The sequence below is a fragment of the Anser cygnoides genome, chromosome 12, assembly GCF_040182565.1.
Source record: "Anser cygnoides isolate HZ-2024a breed goose chromosome 12, Taihu_goose_T2T_genome, whole genome shotgun sequence".
NCBI classification, from domain to species: Eukaryota; Metazoa; Chordata; class Aves; order Anseriformes; family Anatidae; genus Anser; species Anser cygnoides.
The window spans coordinates 5,169,430-5,190,255 of record NC_089884.1 but is presented as its reverse complement, the minus strand read 5'-3'; the positions used below and the strand labels follow the sequence as shown (position 1 = coordinate 5,190,255).

General features: G+C 49.9%; 1 protein-coding gene across 1 annotated transcript in view; it reads left to right on the top strand.

The window, feature by feature from the left end:
* Positions 1-19,008: 19,008 nt before the first annotated feature.
* The window catches only part of CMIP (c-Maf inducing protein), a 128,765-nt gene continuing 126,947 nt past the window's right edge, over positions 19,009-20,826 (top strand). The window contains 2 exon segments of the mRNA XM_067004753.1: positions 19,009-19,065; positions 19,068-19,325. Of these exon segments, the coding sequence (XP_066860854.1) occupies positions 19,009-19,065; positions 19,068-19,325 (315 nt within the window).

The following is a 20,826-nucleotide window of genomic DNA, read 5'->3' as shown; positions in this document are numbered from 1 at the left end:
AGCAAATGTATTTTTAACCACCAGGATATGCTTATCGTCAGGAAAGGGCAAGCAGTACTCCTATCTCTCCAGGGAAGGGGAAGTGTTGAGCGTGACTTTAGTTTTTTCCAACTCCTTTCCAAACTCTGAAAGGTTTTTTCTTCCTGAGACTTGTTGTTGGATTAAATCAGGGAGTTAAAAAGACATCAGTCCTGGGTCACAGGTGAAAAATATTAAATGCCAGGCATGCAGTGTTTTTCCATTGCATATAATGCGTGTTTTCCCCTTTGTGTTCAGGAAAGACCTTTAGAAAGAGAGCTCTGAAACTGATCCGCTGTGCTTTTTTAAACACACTGAGAGCGTCTGTCCAGAAGCTTTTAATTTTTCAGGGCATCTTTGATGTTTTCTGTCTCGGAGAGGAAAGCGGCCTCCCCTCCTCGCAGCACTCTACCCCACCCTGCTGCCTCTGCCGTGAGCAGCACGTCGGGCGGCTGCGATCTCAGGCTGCTTTTTGGCTCGCTTGCTTTGATGGGAGAGGGGCTGGGCGCGTGCCCCTCGCTCACAGCGGTGCCCGTGGGCGCTCCGTGTCCCGTGGGGCTCTGTCCCCGCGCGTTTGAACTTTGCCACCCGGGAAAGCGGCAGCTCGCCGCAGGTGGCAGCGCTTGGCTCCCTTCCTACCTGCGCCCAGGGACGCGGCCGAGCTCAGGGCTCAGCTCCCCGGCAGCGGGGCCCTGACATTTCCCACAGCCCGCGCTGCTCTCGCCTTCCCTAATCCTGCCCCGGGAGTAGGAAAGCCCTTAAGGGACACACAGCGTGATTTGCTGGCAGGGCAGGCAGTAAGGATCCCTTTCAGGGTGCCTGGGCAGGAGGGGTTTTGCTGATTCTCTGTACGCCCGCTTGACTATTTCGGTTGGGGTAGGAGTCACAAAGAAAAGACAGGCTTTGAAATGCTAAAAGCCGCCTGATCCAAGAGGAGATGCATCGTGCTGCTCCCACCTGCATGGAGCAGAAGGCCGCTCTCGCCTGTCCTCCTGTCTGTGGGCCTGCCTGTGTCCATCAGCTGCCCGGGGAGCCAAGGGCGATGCTCTCGGGCCTGAGGCACCTCTGCAAAGGGCTTGGACGTCAGGTGATCCTTCAGGCAAGTCTTGCTCGTTTGCAGTTATATCTTAACTTCTTTCCCAGTGATTTTACTTGCCCTCAGTTCCCCACCTCGCACAATAATGCTGCAGAATCCATCTGCTGCCTCTCAGTCTGTCTCCTCATTTCAGCTACGCCCGTGCTGCTCTCCTTGCTGTTGCAGTGTGAAATATTCAGGCAGAAATGCGAAATCCCCTCTTCTGAAAGTCTCATACCACATCTTAGAGCTTGCCACGAGGCATGGGAACATTCCTGGCTCTACCTGCTTTGAAGAGCAAACAAAAGCTGCAAGCACAGTGCTGTCTGGTCTCGGCAGATGCTTTGGAGACCAGCCCATTTTCATGGAAATGAGGTTGTTACTATTAGTTTATTTTTTGTCAGGACCTGAGTGATTCCTAAATCATTCTTCCATTTTCATAAAGCGGTTTGTGAATCACACACATGTAAACCAAAAGAGTTAGCAAATCCTGCTTCCCTTTGATGTACGCTAATCCAGCCTTCTCATTTTTATAACTGCTCCCTGGAATTTTCCAGCTTATTATTAATATTTCAATGAAAGTTGGGAGAAAAAAAAAAAAGAAAAGCCACTACCTTGTTCTTGTTTAAAGAGAGCAAGAAGGTTGTGCAAGCTAAAATGGAAACAAAGCTGGTTTGCAGCTGAATAATTGTGTAACCTACATGGTAAGAAATGACACGAGGAAAGGGCCGAAGAACATTCTGAAATGAACCCTTCAGGTATGGGACGTTGGCTAAGGTTAAACAATCCCCGTGCAGAGAGCTGTGCTGTACTCATTACCACCCCGCACAGAAATAACATCGCAATACTTTTCGTAAGTCAGACGAGTGGCTTTAAACACAGGCACATTCAATTTGTCTCCATTCAGAGACGTAGTGTCAGAACCAAGCACACCACCACTCAATTTGTTCCCAGCGTTTCCCAACTCTTGTTTCCGTGCTGGATGGCGCTTTGCACCCTGCAGATATTGGGCTGGTGATTGACATGGCAGGACATTATTCGACTTCTCTACCTACTATTAACTGCCCACTCCAACTTTCTGGGCTCTTTTTTTCCGTAGCCTAACCTGTTCGTTGGAGCTGCTGTAATTACAATGGCACCAGACCTTCCTTTGAGATGACAGACACTCTTTGGATGTGCTTTGTTGTACAAACGTATTGTTATAAGGGTCTGAAAGATTAACTTTTCCTTGCCTTACTTGCTGCTGGGAATATGTTAGGCATAACACAGCTGCTGCCTGCTTTTGAGTAGGCAATCAATCTTTTGAGTTTGAAAAGGAAGGTACAGTATTCTTCTGAATGCGTTCCTACCTGTAGAAGTGACTTGAGCTAGACGTTTTTGCCATTTCCACTTCATCCACTATTCGCAGTGTGCCCAGAGAACATCTTCCTGCAGGACTTCTGTGGGACGCTCAGTTCTGTGGATACGCTTTGGACTTGTGATTAAGTAAATAGAGCAATGTCCTTTCTATCTCTGTGATTGAATTCAACAATTACCGGAGTTGGGGAACAGCAGAATAATGTAGTCTAATAGAGGGAGCAGCCATCATCATAGCCGTGGCATCTATATTGTGCGCTGTTTTCTAGAGAAATCTGGAAGGAAGGAATCTTCTGTAAAATTTCTTTGGCTAAACCACATTCTGTTTCCAACTTGTGATGATGCAGGTGTTGCTCTTGGGTTTGATGTCTATACGTAGCAGTAAGATTGCAAAGTCCCCAGTGCAGCAAATATGTGGAGCTACAGTCACGTTTTGTGTTTGCAAAGTTCCTGGTCTGACTTGCAGAGCCCCCCGCCAATGTAGCGGACTGATAGCCAAGGGAGTGTTGTGTGGGCCTGGAATGGCACTCAATTAAAGCAGAGCAGATCGGGATGTCTGAACGTTTGAAGGACCAGGGAAGTGCCTTATCAGCAGAATTTCTCACAGACTCTTCCACCACTCCCCCACCGTACCCGTTTATTAAGGAGACCTGAAAAAAAGAACCTGCTTCTTGCCAGCCTGGGTGACTCCTATCACAGCTATGACAGGTTTATTCCATTTGCAAGTCAAAACAAGTTTCTCCTCTCTCTTGGAGGTACGTAATTATCAAGATCATCCTCATTGCTACACCCGCTACCGTTGCCTATAATCTTTTGGTATTTGCTTTTTCCTGGCACAGTCCTGGCTGGCAAAACAAAGCTCGCATGTGCGATAAGTTTAGCGTAAGAGACTCTTCTCATTAGCGCTTGGATGCCATGAATCAGAATGATTAAGTGATTTGTCCAAAGCACAAAGCAGATTTAGTGTTCCTGCACTGCAGTCGTAATAAATCACGAATGTCACCAAAATCACAAATATTACCTAAAAATATTATATCCTTTCCCATAAATACGATCTGTTTCTATTTATACTATAGGCCTCAAACCTTTACTACCATTTATTTTCCTACAAACAGAGAATGGCTAGAAACTAGAAACGGTGGTAGTTTCAATCTCCTCCATGCCAGACAAATGTCGCTGGTGGCCTGAGCTCCGCTCCTTGCTCTTGTCACCGAATGACTTGCGGGCTAGAGAGGGACAGATCCTTCGAGGTGCCAGGAAGTCACTGAAGATTATCACCTGTCCTCTTGACTTCAAAGTCAGCTCATGCCTTGGAGGATGCGTCTGTCCTGTTCCCTGCTTCTAGACGGGAGAAAACCGAGCTGCCATATCACAGACTGCTGGCCCAGGGCGCTAACCCGTCAGGGCCGAGAGCCTCAGCCCTCCTTAGCAGCGTGCGGGGCCTCCAGAAGTTACCTGGGGAGCGGAGCCACCACCGTGGGGTGGAGAGCAGGGGAAGGGAGGAAAGGCTGCCCACGCAGGCAGCTGATGCCCTCGTGACTGGAAAGACTCTGTTTAGAGCTTCTCGCGTACAGAAAAGCTTGCTGCCAGCTGACTGAGAACCTGATTTCTTCTTCAGCGAGGTAAGCATAATTTCCTGCACTACTCCTGCTCAGAAACTCGCCCCTAGCTGCCGGGGCAGACAGATATCTCCCTTTGCCACAGGGCCCAACAAGATGCAAAGAAATCTCGCCTTTAATGCTTCAGTGCACAGTGATGCTGCTGGAAGGAGGAAGCGTGAACAAGATGAAACTGCTCCAGCACCTTAGTGCTCCCTGCTCGTTCTCTTTGCTTTTCCAGTCATCTTAATCCTCCTGAACTCCTCAGCAGAAATGTTGTGCAACGCTCCCCAGGGAGAGGAGCCTCAGCTGTATTCCCCCGTGCTTCTGTTAGAGGAAGGCTGCGTCCCTTCCCTCACAAATTTTGAGGAGCCTCTTCAGCAGATTCTCACACTTCAGTTTGCTTTCACAAGGCTAGTTGGTGACGCCAGAAACTCCTCTGAGACTTCGCACCCAAAGTATTATGCAAACCGTATGTAAACTTCCTCTTACCATGTGAGATAAGTCGTGCCTGAATGCCATTTTTGTTGTTGGGTTGTGTCGTGGGGCTCGGAGTGCCCCAAGGTCCCCATGTGCCAATCCACAGGGGGACCACCGAGGAGCCCATCTGGCTCCCAAGCCTTGCAGCTCTCACGCTGACCCTCAGCCATCCCTGCCCCGCAGCAGCAGGGCTGTTGTGCCACATCAGCATCGTGGCTCTGTTCAGAAAGGAGCCAGCCTCACCCCAGCTGCAGGGGAACCCACAGCAGCTGCTGGGTGGGGAACAACTCCCCGTGTGGCCGCTGTCACAGGCGGAGGTGGTCTCAGACCCAAAGCAGGGGGTGGGCAGCGCGGGGCAGCCCCATGCACCATCCTTTCTGGTGTCAGCAGGTGGTCCTGGCCCGACCCCAGCCCGCACGCCAGAGCTGAGGCAGCCAGGGCCAGAGGTTCCTGGGGAGGGTGGCCGCGGTGTTGCAAACACGCATGGCCTTGGTCGTGTGCTTCAGACCAAGCTCATCCGGCTCCCCGCTGCTTGCACACGGAGCCAAATCCCACTTCCTCTGGTGCTCTTTCAGTATGAGCACACCCTGTCATGTGTCCGATGGCTGCAGGGACAGGGAAGTCTCATCGGAGCCGTCAGCTTGGCGTGAAGTTGCTGGGGTCCGCTCCCCTTCCGCCCCTTTGCAGGGGGCGAGGCGGCCGGGCTGTGCGATGCTGCTGAAGCCCCAGAGCCCGGGCAGGGGCAGGATGCGGCCGTGCCAGCTCCCGGCTGCTGGGGACAGCTGCTGTCCTGCAGCCAGCCCGGCCACGTGCTGGACCGTGGGGCAAACCCAGCCACGGCTCTGGGAGCAAATGGACTGTTGACACCGCCTTTGTTTGCGTGTGTTGACATACTGTGCAGTCAAACTGTAGTTTACCTTGCCTGCGCCGAGGTGAGTGCAATCCCCAAGTAACCGTCTTGCCCAAAGTGACTTGCCCGCTTGTATTTGGCTGAGTACCCGCTTCCCCAGCTGGCCCATTGTTCTGCTGCTAAATGCTGCTCAGTTATCCCAGCCATGCCAAGCCTGATTTTTATCTGTGGATTCTGCAAAGCAAGCTGTGGAATGCAAATTATTCTGGTGTGTTTGCAGGTCTGTGCTGAGGAGGAGATCCCTGGAGCTCGATCCTTCTTTCCCGATGACTCACCTTCGTTATGTAGGTTGCATCGCCCCGCCACTTTGCGACGTGAAAGGCTGGGGCTTTGCAGGTCACTCTTCTTTTGTAAAAGAGGCCCTGATCACAAACTGGTGTGTGTGTCTAGCAGGAAACTGGCATTCCAGCAGTGATCACGGTACTTGTATGCAAACCTTTCTTCCAAAATCTCGCCCCAAATCTCTCTCTAGGCGAAGGTGGTGTCTCCTCAAGCACTTTACAGTGCTCAAGTGCTTAGAGAAGGAACTCTGACTGCAGACAGCACTGTTAGCATAGCAAAGTCTAATGTAAGGCAGGCTGCTTTCCACGGGCTCTTTTATCTCAGGTGAGCAGTATAATTTTTTGCTTTCACTTTAATAACCCAACAACCAAGAAGTAGGGGAATCACTTGGTAATTATATGTTCATTTGATGGACAGCACAGGAGTGGCTGCAGATGCTTACAAATGTTAATAACTGCTGAAGTTATGTTCCGGTCATTCTGGTTAGATGTCCTTTCTGCTCTCCTGCTGAACAAAGGAGGCAATTTTACTGGCTGCCTAAGTGAGAGTTTGGGGGGCTTTCTTACACAGAACAAGGCAAGAAGAGGTTAAAAAATCTCCCCCCACACACTTGCTCCTTCCCTAGCAGCCAATTCTCCTTGCAGTCCGGTGGGGTGATGATGAGCTGCTGTGCCAGGAAAGACCGATGCTCCCCACGCAGCACCAACTTGCCCCGTGGGGAGGGATGACCCAGCAGGGCGCTGCGAGGAGGGCTGGCAGAGAGTGGTGAGAGGAGGCGTTTCTGCCTTAGGAGTGAATTAAAATGGGTTTGCTTGCTGGATAGATCTAGGGCAGCAGCACGAAGCTCAGCCCTGCATGCGACGTCTCCCAGAAGGTCTGGATGCAGGGATCTGAATGCTTGTGGTGACCTCATCCTCTGCTTGAGGCTGCTCCCGGGCTAACACACAGCACTGTGTTGATGTCCAGGCCGGCTTCATCTCAGGCTTTGTTTTTACAAAGAAACTCACCTTCACCTTTCCTCTGTCAGCCCATGCTCCATCCACCTGCCCTGTGCGTAACTGCTGCAGTGGGGCATGATGTCTGTGCCTGGCTGCAGCGCGGCACAGGACGCGTGCGGAGCCCCGGAGGTGGTGGTCCTGCAGGGTGGGACGTGGTTTTTGTGTTTGCTGCTAATGGCCCTCTGCGTAGTGTGAAACATCCAAAATGAGGGGTTGGTGGGGCTGTTCTGGAGATCCAGATCGGGTGGTTCAGGCGACGTCAACAGCACGCAGGCCAGGGTTTGACTGTGGGTACCTCCGCTTGCATTCAGAGCCAGTTTGGAAAAATGCTGGTAATAAACAGCTAAATGGTGCCCACTTCAGCAAGGCCAAGGCCCAACTTGAATACACGCTGTCTCTTCTGCTTCCTGTATTTTTGTACTCTGTTTGACAGTGGTTTCTGACTGAATGCCAGCCAGGCAATAGTCAACCTGACTAGTGTTTGTCACCTCCTATGAACTAAATATAATTTGGATTTTATTTACCTCTTAGTATTTCTTTAACAAACTCTCTGATGTGACTTCTTCCTGGGAAAAAAAAATCCCCACGTCGCTGTCCTTACGCAAAATAAATAAAATCTTTCTGTGTTCTTGCCACATTTCGAGCTATATATATCCCCGGTACACAGAGGAGATATCAGCTTGGGAATTGGCATGCTGAGGGTAAATAAATGAATTTACAGTAAAGCCTGGTTATTGTTTTTAAAGACCTATTGAAAGGAGAAGACTGTTCTTAATTTTCTCTCGTAATCTCATTTCAAGATGAGCAGCCTCTAAAGGTCTGTCAGAGAGTGGGTCTGTGCTGTTATCTTTGCCATCCACTTGGAAACCCGGAGGCCGCTCGGGTGGCAGCTCCTGCCTGCGGTCCCCAGGAGAAGCCCTCTCCACCAGGGGACAAGATCCAGTGGGCCGCAGCCCTGGCGAAAAGAGCTGCTAATCCTGTGCTGTTTGCTTTGCACACCACACCCCTGCTTATTGCCCGCAATCTAAATTACAGAGGCGGCCGAACTCGCTTCCTGTTAAAAACAATAGCCCTGGCTGACACATCCCATCGTAACGCACCGAGCGCCGGGGAATGGCCAGCTGGATTTTATGGCAGATGGGTCCCGTGGCCGCTCCTGGTCCCGCTGGTGGTCGTCCTGCGGGGTCAGCACCGACACCAGGACGGACAGCAGGCTGGAGAAGCACGTAGGGGTGCTGCTGACGGTGTGCTGTAATGAGAAATGGCTTTGAGGGTGTTAATTAGGGAAAACCTATCTGGGACCGTGGGGAAAACTTCTTGAAAAGGACAAGTGTGGACAGGATCGTCAAATGTTTATGAGTTCAGTGTAAATTTTTATAGGGAAGCTAGCAAGTATCCAGCTGCCTCAAAAATCCGAGCCATTCTTTGCTCTGTACAAAGGAGGGTAGTATTTTATTGCAGGAAATATTTTTGTTAGGCAACTTTCATCTGAAGAATTGTATGCGGGGATATTAGACCTAATTTCCTCTGTTTCTTTTACCTCTTCTAGGAAATGCATGTAACAGCCAGAGCTGATGTTCTTCGTGTCTAATAGCACGGCGGGGAAGAGTTGTACCGAGCAGGCAAGTCGGTCCCTCTGCAGAGGATTTATAGAAAACGTCCCTGGTACCTCCCAGGTGCTGCACTGAATCACAGCCAAAGTGTCACGGAGGACATGGGTAACATACCCAGCACTTTGCAAACGCTTCTGTGTTCACAATATCTGGTTAACAGGGGCCGGTACAGGTTGGGTGTGAGCAGGATCGCTGTCCTTAGAGCACCACTGCCAAAAATCCCTGTTTTTTTCTGGTATATGAGGACACATCCAGTGAATGTCCAGAAAATCCTTACGTTTCCTGTGGTCTCACGATGTGTAGCACCTTCTGAAATAGGAATCCCCTTTCTCTGCTCTGAAGCAGAGAACGTCACCGTGCAGGGCTCAGCGGCGGCTGCTCCCCCGTGTTTACTCTGGTGAGGTGCCACCGAGGTGGGTTGTTTACGCTGCAGCCGAGCTGGCCCAGCACCGCAGCAAAGGGGCGGTGAGTCAGGCCTGCGATTGTTTAAGTGCAGGAAAACAAGCTGTATGTGCAACGCGATCTGGGCGCCGGGGCTGGAAAATCTGTAGGAGCCCTTTTGCCGTCGGTTCAAGGAGACTTATGTTATGAAAGTGTTCCTGGGCCATTATTGAGGCTTATTTTTCAAGGGATGCTGGCACGTTGGGAAACTGCACTTACTTCGATTTTAATGTTCTTTTGTTCTGCATTCTGACTCAGAATAATGCCTTTCCCCTATGAGCCGGAATTACAGCTGGAACCAGGTTATGGGTTCAAAATTAATCCAGTATTCCAGAGATCTGCCTCGCCGATGGGGGTTAGAAGTAGTTTTCCCAATCTCTACCCCCAATTTCCAAGGGAATCCTGGGCATACCTTGGGAAGCTTCTCTCTCTCCCTGCTTTTATTCTTGCTTTGGGATCAGATGACATCTGGCTCCATTGCTTTGTCAGCCTTTAGGTAATTTACTGTTTCTATCTCTCTTCTAGCATGATCTATACGATCCTCCCCTGAGACGTTTTAATGTCTGGAATGAACTCCCCCATCTTCTCTGGTGAACGCTGAGGCAGATGATTAACTGTATCCAAATCTACCCCTTTTTCTCAGTAAATTATCCCTTCCAGTCTCCTCCTTCCTTTCCTCGGTTTTCACTAACAACCTCACGAAACGTCTGACTCCTTGTTTTTTCTCGGGAAAAATTTTAAACAAAACCACATTCAGGCACAGAGAGAGGCACACAGACATACACACACACCCCAGGAACAATGAGCGCTCACAGACAACCAACAGCATGCTCACAGAGACATGCTTATATAGAGATACAATGACGTAAATCAACACCCAGCAGCACTTATTAAATTACCCAGATATATACACAGAGGCACAGGCAGATGGGTTAAGGCTGCGTTTTTACTGGTGGATGAATGAAAACATCGCTTCAGTGCCCACAGGAAAGTATTTTGGAAGCAGTGGCAGCACCGCATATTAAAGGTGATCTCTCTTTATTCGCTCTTTTGGACTAATTGGCTTAGCCTAAGACAGGCAACTACAGCTGCATAGCAAGTGTGAACCCACACAGTTTCGTAATCTAAGTCGGTGTGAAAACAGGGCAGCAGCCTTTCCTGAAATCCTCCCCTCTTCCCAGGCAATGAATGATTCCAGGAACTGCATCCCTAAATTCCCTCCTCTGATTGCTCTGGGCAGCCTCTGTCTTCCTTTTTTCTTTCTAAAAAAAAACCTATGAAAGGAAACAATCAGCCTGCCATGATTTCCATAACTCTCCTTTGGATATTCATTTACAGGTGCTCAGATCCATTAGCAGAAAGCTAGTTCTTTGACCTTAAAATGGCTCCCTTCCCAGCTGCTTGCATCCTTTGTGCTTTAGGAAATGGTTGCTGTAGTCCCTGTGCACAATGACGGGAAGAATTATTCCCAGAACCCAGCTACAGGGCTCCAAATGCATTAAATAGCCGTGCTCCTGAATGCCCGCTGCCCCCAGAGTGCAGGGCATTAGGAAACACCAAGGTTCGTTAACGGCTGGGACTCGGTTAACCCCACCATTTAACGGGAGAAGTTAACTGAAACAGCTGCCTGGAGTAACCCTCTAGCTGGACTTCTTTCTTTCCTGGCCCACATGCAGTTTTTCATTCAGAAATGTTGCTAAGCTAACTGGGATCTCCCCAGATATCCTCCAGCCACGGGATTCACCTGCCTCTGTACGCTCACACCGAGCTCTCAGTGAGACAGTAGGATGCCTCTAAACCATTCAGCGCTAGGCCAGCCCCGTGATCCCTGCTTGCAGCTTTCTGCAGAGAGCACCAGCCCTGCTGACTTCACCCAACATTTTCTTTATTTCTTGTTTCGCTGTCAGAAATTGGGTAGTGCTTAGAACCGCTCTGATCTTTGCTCCTGGCAGCAGAATGGACGAGGCCAAACCCAGGCTGGCCGTACTCACAAGCACGACCTGATGCCCACGGTGCCTTCGTACCGCTCGTGCTGCTGACAGCCAGCCCGGCTCGGTGCTGCACACCTTACACGGCCTGACTCCTGCGGCTCCTCCCGATCCTCCCATCCGCTGCGCGGCTGTGATAATTGATATAAATTGATACCTGCACTGGTGCAATTTGCTGATGGAGTTAAATTAACCGATCCACGGGTTGTTTTCCACCAACAGCTGTCCCAGCCAGAGTGCTCGCAACGTCCTCCTGACGGCTTCAGGAGCTGGTGCCAGACAGGGGATCCTTTCCTAGCGTCTCGTTCTGCATCTGTGTCTTACAGCTTTCCACAGCATCAATGAAAATCTTAATCAACACGTGTTCCTTGTAGCCTATCTTTTCTGTATCACGAAAAAACGGCCTTATACATTGGAAACCGAGTTGGTATATCATAGAAAACACGCTTTTGCAATAGTGTGGTTGCTCAGAAACCCTGCTTTTCTGTGGTCAATACAGCCTTGGGCACTACCAAACTATATGCTTATTTTTTCTTTTTTTTAAGCTCTTTTTTTTTTTTCTGGTCATGATGTCTGTTGCATTTCTTCTAGGTGTATAGTACAGTCTGTTCGTGTGGGTGAAATCTACTATTGCTGACCATCTGTTCTTTTCATATAATTCTCTGGATTTGTCATCATCTTGCTCTGCTCTGTTGCATGTCAGCTGGGGACTGTCCTAGGCAAATCACTGAGATTCTCTTATTTTCCCCTTAGACTGCAAAGACGCCAAGGATATTAGACTTCCAAGAAACCAGCTATGCTCTGCTGGTAAGAATTAAAAGGTGCATAATTACCAAAGCATACCCAAACAGCTGATTTCTTTAGTTGTACCTGGGAATCTGTAAATTGTGAAAAACAGCAGTGTGTTAAATTGATGCTTCTCTCCGTCCTTTGTATTTGTTTTCTCAGACTTCTTAGGCCAAGGACTGCTTTAGATATATTTACAAAGCCACAAGCACTGGATGATGTGCACTGTCGTTGGATGGGAGTTTATTCTTTGCTGCTGAACCCTGCACATGGCATGGGATGTTAGGAAAGGACTGAGGACAAGTGGGAGAGCTTCAGCTGCCTTTTGTGCAACGTCGTGTTGAAACAATCATAACACAGGAATTTATTATTAAAAATAACAATTACGGATGCTCTTTTATCTTCTCATTCTTCCTCTTATGACACCTCTTCACCAGAGAATCTGTGGATATTAATCCTGGTAATACTTTTGACGCTTTCCCATTCTGCTTTTTCTTTTCTTTTTTTTTTTTCTTTTTCTTTTCTTTTTTTTTATTTTCAGTGGGCTTTTGAAAACATCCAAATCTTTCAGTGTTTCATCCACTTCTAATTTCACTTCCCCAGTGTGTTGGTTCAGTGACTGAAGATACACTTCCCTAATCTGTAGACTACCTTTTTCTTTCTTAGTTGTTCTTCCTCTGTTTTGGGGAAACTTCACCTTACTGTAACAAGCTCACAGCTCTGCATCATATCCCATTTCCCTTTGACTTTTAATGCTTATTTTTATTACCGTGATGTTTTATGAGGGTTGAGACCTAATAGTGCACTCTGGACTGACAAGCACTCAGCTTGGTGTGGCTGTAGGATGTAAACTATTGATGAAATAGAATTAACTGGGGTTGGGAAGATCAGGTAACAGTAAAGCAGACAGTTTAATAGAAATGGTGACTTCTCCATGGTCATGCTGAATGAAAGTTTTTTACGTGCATCTTCAAGGAAAAAGAGGCAGCAGCCTGGTGAATTTTGTTGGGAGCTTTAGTTTTTCCTGGGCTTTTTTGTGCCTGGCCATGTGGGTGGCCCTGGAGGAAGGTAGGAGCTCATAAGGAAGAAATTTACCACCTAAGGCTGCTGTCTCTTAGAAGGGTGAATGCAGGGGAACAAGGGCTGATAGCTTGGCTCATTTTCTGACCGGGTGCAGCAGAGCAGAGAAGAAATTTCAGGCTCTTCCTCCTCTTTTTGTACCTTCTGCTGATTTCCTTCCTATCTACTCGTCTGTTTATTTTAGTTGCCTCTTTGTTTCTGTTTGTCTGCTTCAGACTTAGACATGAGGTTGTAGACTTGAGACTTCCTCTTTCCATTTAAATAAATTCCTTTACCACAGCAAGTCTGTTAATGCTGGTTCTGTTCAGACATTTTTACCTGCTTTGTACAGAGCTCCGTCCTACTAATACCAGATCAGGTAAAAGCTAGACTGGATTGTCGTTCAGATCAGCAGATGGCAGGCTCCTTCTAGCAATTGATACCACCAGCTTCATCCTACATACCCTTATACCGGAGCATCTGATGATGACAGGCAGAAAAAAAGTACGATTTCTGCATCATGCACTCAAAAGTGTGCATCGTGTCAGTGAGGAATCAAAGACATGTTTGTCATCAGCCTGTGCGGCATGCGGTTAGCCCCATCGTGTGATGTCCATCAGCTGGGAAAACAAGGACACAGCGACTGAGTGAACCCAAGAGGAGTCAAAATCTGAACATCAGAGATGTCACATTCCCGGAGTCTGACTTTCCTCTTATGATTTCGTCTGTAGAAGTGTCCCCCAAAGTTAAGGTTAGGCTCAGAAGAAGTGGGTGGTGAGAGATTTGGCAAAAAGAAAGAGATGCTTGCAAATGCAATCTTAATTTTATGCGTCTGTGGTCAATGGCATCCAAATCAAGCCCATCCTTCCCTTAGGGGCAACTGCGGAACTGCTCCTTGCAGGGTGGGTTTCTTTAATCTTTATCTAGTTAGGTTTTAAACGTCCATCAATGCTTTTGGGAAACAATTCAGTTTCTCAAAGTTTTATGACTCACTGTATCTTCCTAATGCCACTGTGGTGATTAACTTAAACTTCAACTGCAGGACTTTTAGCGGTATTGATACAGCATCTCTTTTATGTTTTGTGTGTTTGCTTGAATTTGTTGTATTCCCCAGTTTCACTGAAGAATGGTTTTAAAGTATTTTTTAACAATACAGCATTGTTATGAAAATGAGCTGACTAGTGAGTCTGATAGCAGGAATTTGCTCTGAGTCAACAGTGGCAATTTGCAAGCATTGACTAAAGAATTCCATAATCCACACAGCACCTCTGTGACTAAGGGAAGAAAGCTCCATTATCTCTAATATGCATCAAGGGTTCAAATGCAAGAGGGACAGCTGCTGAGTAAGAGTCTAAATGGACACTGAACACAAGTTGGGAATTCCTGGTGCTTGCTTCTCTGCTTGGAAAAACTCTCTTACATCTCTTACAGACAACTCTCAGGAACGTGTTGAGCAGACAATAGCAACTTTTTTTTTTTTGATTGTTGTATTGTGTGTGTTTTTTGGTTTTAACAGAAATTATGAATGTGGCAGGCCCTTCCAGCCTCTAACAAAAAAATTCAGTGAGACAATAAAAGCAGATTTTTTTTTCTTCCCTCTTTGGTTGGACTAGGGAAGGAGCTTGCCAAAACATCTGTTAATACCATAATCTGTGAAATAAATTAGGAATAATGCAAAGGTGGAGTACAGGCTTATTTTATTCCTTTTTCTTGTTTTCCCTTTGAAAGCGTACTACAAATCCAGCTAATCCTCTCTGGGGAGAGTGCTCTCTCCCCTCTTAAGTGCATCCCCTGCTAAGGCATCTCAGTATTTATATCTGGCCCTTGCCACAGTTGCTCCTTTACTCCCCTCGTTTAGCTTGTCATACAATGCCACTGCATGGATTTACTCTCACAGAAGGTCCCTTTGGGCAATTGTTTTTTCCCTGCCTATGTTTTGGCACCTCAAGTGGTTTTCTCGTGGGTTTTCCAAGCCCCCCACTGCTACACAACCTGCCTTATTGGCACTGAGCAGTACTCACAAATTGCCTGTCGTCTTTCCCTTCAGAACGTCACGTTGTTTTTGTTCTAGCACATGGGTATGAACGGGCATTACCAAGCTTAAGAAGGTAAGGCAGGCCCGTGCTTCTGTTTCGGCACCCACACATGACCTCAGCAGAACATCTGATGGGCTGGAGCGTAGACAGGCAAGAGACCAAATACTGGAAATGCATGAAAAGTTACTTTTTTTAAGACTGGACACACAACTGAAACTTGCAAATGGGCCTTCCTGGTTATACAAGCGTACAGCTGAGCAGATGAATTCTGAATAATACAGATCACAACTGAATTAGCTTTGAGAATGGAAAAAAAAATGTCCAATTCTATTCCTCTGTTGCTTACCCAGAAGTCTGCCTTAAACTGCATGACAGCTAGTGAGACTGATTAGTGCCGAGATGAAGTATTTCGAAGAAAAACTCACAAACTTTTGAATTATTCAAAACTGATAGCATGCCCATAAACACCTGTAGAGGTACATTTCCACCGATACGCTATTATGAATGACGAGCTCAGTATTTATTACATGAATGATGTCCCACTTTCAGAGTAAACTTCTGACTGGATTTGCTCATAAAACATGGACTGTTTGGAGAGGAGAAAAAAATACAGTAAACCCCAAAATTCACTGTGCAATACTGCTGTGCATGTATACCTGAGATGTCTATGGGGCTGCACAGAGCCAGAAGAGGGAGTTTGGAAAGGCACAAAGCTGGGAACACAATCCATCCAGCTTCAGCTTGATACAGTTTATAAGGGAAATGAGAAGCGATGTTAGTTTTAACGTGTTCAGCCTTGGGTCACATCCCAACCCTTTGCTGCAGGTTGGATGGCTAACGTGCGTTTCAGCAAGCTGCGCAGCGAGCAGCGTGTTTGGATTTCACTTGTCCAGACAGGGTTTTTGGTTGCCCCATTCTGGCAGGCAACGTGAGATTTCATACCTTGATCTTATCGCTCTGCGCTGAGTTTCCTCCAGAGAGAACACCTGCAGCCTGAGAGCGTGGATTCAGTGTGAGCTGCAAACGCGTAGCACTGCTGAGGATTCGGAACTCTGTCCTTGACTTGCTAGCGGTGGTGCCGTGCTTTTGCAATATCCCAGTGGATTTCAACACTTTTGAACTGCGGATACCCAGTGGGGGCTTGGATCCTTCCAGGCTGGCTGCTATCGACCACCCTTGCTTTATTTGTTAGCTTCTGTGGAACACGAGTTGAAAACATCTGCTCTAATTTGCCAGGAAATTCACTTAAAAACACCAGACTCTTTACATACCGTCTTCCCGTTGGCACACAGCTGTCAGAGACGACAACTATGGTAGATTTAAAGCAGTGGTTTGAGCAGGTGGCTAGTTTGCACGAACTTTCACCAAAATAGCCACATCAGTTGCAGTTCTGGCTGATCGAAGTGTTGGTGCAGGTGAGTGTGTGCGAATAGTCCTGCTGTTGACACTGTTATTGTTTGTACCAGAACAGTGCCTCGGGTCAAAAAAGAAGAGGTCTCCCTTGTACTGGGCATTCAAGGAACTCCAAGAAACAGACAGTGCCTGCTGTAAAAAGCTTACAACTAAGCAAAGCTGTCCTTTCAAAATTCAGATTATTATTATTATTGCAGATTCACACGTATTTACACGTATGAGTAGATCTGATTTAATTTCGTTGTAAAAGTGCGCGTCGTTCACCCCCCACGGTATATGGAATATGGAGCTCTGTGGGAACTGCTCGTAGTGTTTGGTGCATAATAACCAGGCGGTTTGTTTAAGTTCAGGATGTAATTACCAGGGCTCTTAGATACTGACAAATTGAATCTCTATAAAAGAGATTTTTGTCTTCCTGTTGGTTGTATCGTTCATGTCATTAAATGAGTGCCTTTCTTCTAACCTTAGCCAAATTGTGTAATTCTGTGCATCATTCTATAAACTGGTACTTAAGAGTACTCATTCGACTTCCTAGCTTTTTATAAATAATTTTGATGCTAACGTTCAACAAAAGTATCCCTAGAGTTTGCGAGTAATTGATAGGTTACAAACCCCTTCCCTCCTGAAAGTGTTTAACCAGCAGTTCTGCTGTCAAATGCCAGCCTATTTCAATACAATAGCTTTATAACAACACGTGCGATGCTTGCAGGAATTGCTGTCCGTCCAGTCAGGTGTTGTCTTTGACAGCAGCCAGTACAAAAGGCTTTATGGCAAAAAAGCTTCCAAACCCTTCTAGTTGCAGCTCGCCTCTCCAACGATTTGTGTGACTCCCAGTGCGAACGTGAGTTTCAGATGAAAGAGTTTTCTCTTGGGCGGGCTCCTGGCTCCGCTGCTGGCACCTCGCTTGGCATCGTGACCTCTCCTTTGAGAACTGCACTGGGAGATGCTGCCAGAAACCCAGCGGCAGGTACACGCCGTGTAACCATCTGCTCGTCACACAGCACACCTTCCCTTTCCCAACCTCCCTCAATTAGGGATGAGTTTAAACTCCTCAGCATGAAGGTTTATACTTTCTCCAAATGTTTTGCTAGCATCGCGTAAAACAGCCCTGTAAATTCCTCCTGAATTCGTGACCCTGGCAATACCCGATGTGGTGTGTTGCACTGTTTAATAATGTGTGTATTAATTACATAAAAAGTAATTTTTTTTTTTATTGGTCCTAACATGTCGGTTCCAATCGGGAAACTGCAAACAAGATCCGAGTTCTATGAGCAACTTGGCTTTTAAAATGATGAGAAAAAAACTGAGCATAAATGATATGATGTCTCTTGCTACGGCATCCATGTTGCACGCAGCATCACCAAGCTGCTAAGCGGTCTAAAAGTCCTGGAAGGGAGTTATTTTTTTCCCCATTTATTTATTTTTGGGGGAATACCGCCGTTGTGATGCCGGGTTACCGGAGGACACAGCCTCCCGCTGACCACGGCCCCGCCGAGGTGCCTCAGGGGAGCGGCGGGCGCGGGGCTCTCCCGCCCCTTTTCTGAGGTGACCGCACCAGAGCGAAGCCACCGGACCCGTCTGAGGGCCACGGCCCCGTCCGTGGGCTGCTGCCAGCGCGGGGGCTGCGAGAAAACGAGGTCTACCACGAGAAAGAGAGGAAAAAAAAAAAATCCATTTATTCCCCGACGCGCTCCTCACAGCCCGCGCCGCGCGGGGCTTCCCCTCATGGCGGAGGGCGGGCGGCCGCGGTGAGGCGCGCAGGTGTGTGGCCGCGCACCTCCGCCCTTCCCGGGCGGCTCCCCCCGGCCTCTTCCTCCTCCTCCTCCTCTTCGTCCCCGTCCCCTCGAGTCCCTGTTCTCGTCCCGGTCACGGCGCGGCCCCTCTGAGGAGAAAGGGGGGGGGGGGGGCAGCAGCGCGCGCCTCTTCCCGCGCACCTCGCGCGGCCACCGCCGCTGCTGCCGCCGCCGCTGCCCTCGGCGGCTCCGCGGCCATTGACGTCAGCGCGGGCCGCACGTGACCCCCCCGCAGCCAATGGGCTGAGCCCGGAGCCGCTCCGGCGAGCGGAGCGAGCGCTGCCGGCAGCCTCTCGCCGCCTCCTCCTCCTCCTCCCGCGGCGGCGGCGCGCGCGGGGGACAGCGCGCACACACACACAGCCACACACACACACACACATATCTCACACCCCTCTCACACACACACACACACAGAGACCTCCCCGCGCACAAACCCGCCCGCCCGCCCCGCACCGCCCGGCCACGCGCGGGCACCCACGCACCCACCTACATGCACGCGCGCGCCCGCCCCGGGGGGAAGGAAGGAGCCGCGGCCGGACGCCCCGCAGCCCCCGCCGCCAGCACCAGCACCGCCGCCGCCGCCACCAGCAGCAGCAGCAGCAGCAGCAGCACTACGAGCAGCAGCGGCACTACCAGCAGCAGCAGCAGCAGCCCCCGCCGGGACCACCGCCGCCCCCGCCCCGCGCCCGCCCGGCCGGCAGCGTGGATGTGGCGCCGTGCGAGCCGCCGGGGGACCCGCCGGGGGGCGGACCGCCGACTCTGAGGCCGGGGCTCGGCCGCTGCCCTTCTCCCCTTAACCCCCGCGGTGTGTGCGGATCCCTTCCCCCACGGCGATTTTTTTTTCCTCTTTTTTTTTTTTCCTCCTTTTTCCCCCCTCTTTTTTCCCTTTCCCCCATTTTTCCTTCCCCCCCCCTTTTCCCCATCCTTTTTTCCCCCCTTTTTTCCCCCTTCCGTCCCTTTTTTCCCATTTTTTTTTCCAATTTTTTCCTTTTTTTTCCTTACATTTTTTCCCTTTTCCCCCCTTTTTTCCCCCTTTTCCCCCTTTTTTTTTTCCCCATTTTTTTTTAATTTCCTGACCTCGCCGCCTCCTCGGATCTCTCTTATTCAAACCCGCCCCCCCCCCCGCCTCCGCGGGGCCGGGCGCCGCCACCCCGAGCTGCCCATGGATCGCAGCGGCGGCCCCGGCGGGGGCAGCGGCGACCGCGGGCAGCAGCAGCAGCAGCGGAGGAGGGCAAGGGGCCGCCTCCCCCCGACGTACCCGGGCCCGAGGGGGGCCCCAAAATGGGCGCAGCTCCCTGCCGCCGGCCCCCGCTGCACTGCAACGGCATGAGGTACAAGCTGCTGCAGGAGGGGGACATCCAGGTGTGCGCCATCCGGCACCCCCGGACGTTTCTCAGCAAGATCCTCACCTCCAAGTTCCTGCGCCGCTGGGAGCCGCACCACTTGACCCTGGCGGACACCGGCGTCGCCTCGGCCACGGTGAGTACCGCGGGGGTGTGTGGGGGGGGGGGGGATAGGGCTTTGGGGTGAGAACGTGCGGGTTTGGGTCTGGGTTGTGCAGCTGGGACCGGCTGCGCCCCGGCTCCGTGCCCTGGCAGCGCACGGAGAGCACCGCACGCTGGTTCCTGTAACCGGGCTTCCGTCGGCCCTTTGGGGATTTACGGGTAAATGCCTCGTTTTTCTCAATGGTTTCATTCCGGCCTTGCTACAGGGCATCGCACGGCTGCTCCTTTACCCCCCCTCGTTTAGCTTGTCGTGCAGTGACATGCCGTCATGTAGGGCACGCGTGGCACCGGAGCGCGGGTCGGGTTTTGTGGGGTTTTCGGTTAATGGGGTGGCTGAACGGGTCTCGGCCGGCACGCAGAGCTGGGTTTCATCATGCCCAGTGGCTGTGTACCCCAGCATCATGTCATGGGGTGCCGTGGCCGTGTCCCCTGACACCACACCATGCCATGTCCGTGTCCCCTGACCCCACACCATGCCGTGTCCGTGTCTCCCGACACCGCACCGTGCCATGGGGTGCCCATGCAGGCCATCAGCAGCAGCCCCTTCATCCGGCAGGTAGGCCAGCCGCCCGTCCTCACGCAGCTCCTTCAGTGCCACAACGACATCCCCGCGTCCCGCTTCCCCCCGGGGGGCTGCCGAGGATGTTTCCGCGGGAACATTTTCCCTTCCTTGCTGGAACTGCTGTGCAAAGGCAGGAGGAAGCCCTGCAAAGACACGAGCGCTGGTCGGTCTCGCAGCACTTCGTTTTATCGAGGTGCCGTCGGCGCGGAGGGGAAGTTGAATATTGGTGGGGATGAGGCGTTTTCCCGGCAGTATTCATGGCTGATGATTTCTGAGCAGAGAAGGATACCGGCAGAGTGAGGCGTGATTGTACTTCAGACATTAATCTCTGCAGTGTGGCAATACTTAGGCATGAAGTTGTATTCGTGCAGAAGACGCCAAACTCTGCTCTCTGGCAGAGCTGTCACCTGAGAAATCGCCCCTGAAAACATTTCTCAAGTCCCATAGGGTGGTGCTTTTAATTAAAGCGATGTCATTCCTAATTGTTTTAGGCACATAAGTAGATACCAAAACACCGTGTGCACCAGTGCAGGCTCCATTTTGTTGAGCAGGGCTCTTCGTGCTTGGTCTTGCGCCTTATCAATTTTTTTTTCCAGCGCTAACTCACCACATAGATAGCGTTGTTCGCAGAAGTACCCGTGCTTTGTTATGCTTTATTATGTGGCACACTGTCTTTGGTTTCCAGGCAGTAATTAGGGAACTAGGGTATGATCTGTGTTCACTTGTTGCCTGAACGTATGCGCGGGTGTGCGTAGCAGGTATCTTTTGGCTCCACGATACCTAGATCTTCCTCTTTTTTTTCGGAAGGTGAAAAGATGTGACTTAAGCAAAATATGTGGTCCGCTCTAAGGAAGTGGGGGACAGGCAGAGTGCCAAAACCTCCCAAAGCCAAAGGCAGATATTTAAATGCAAC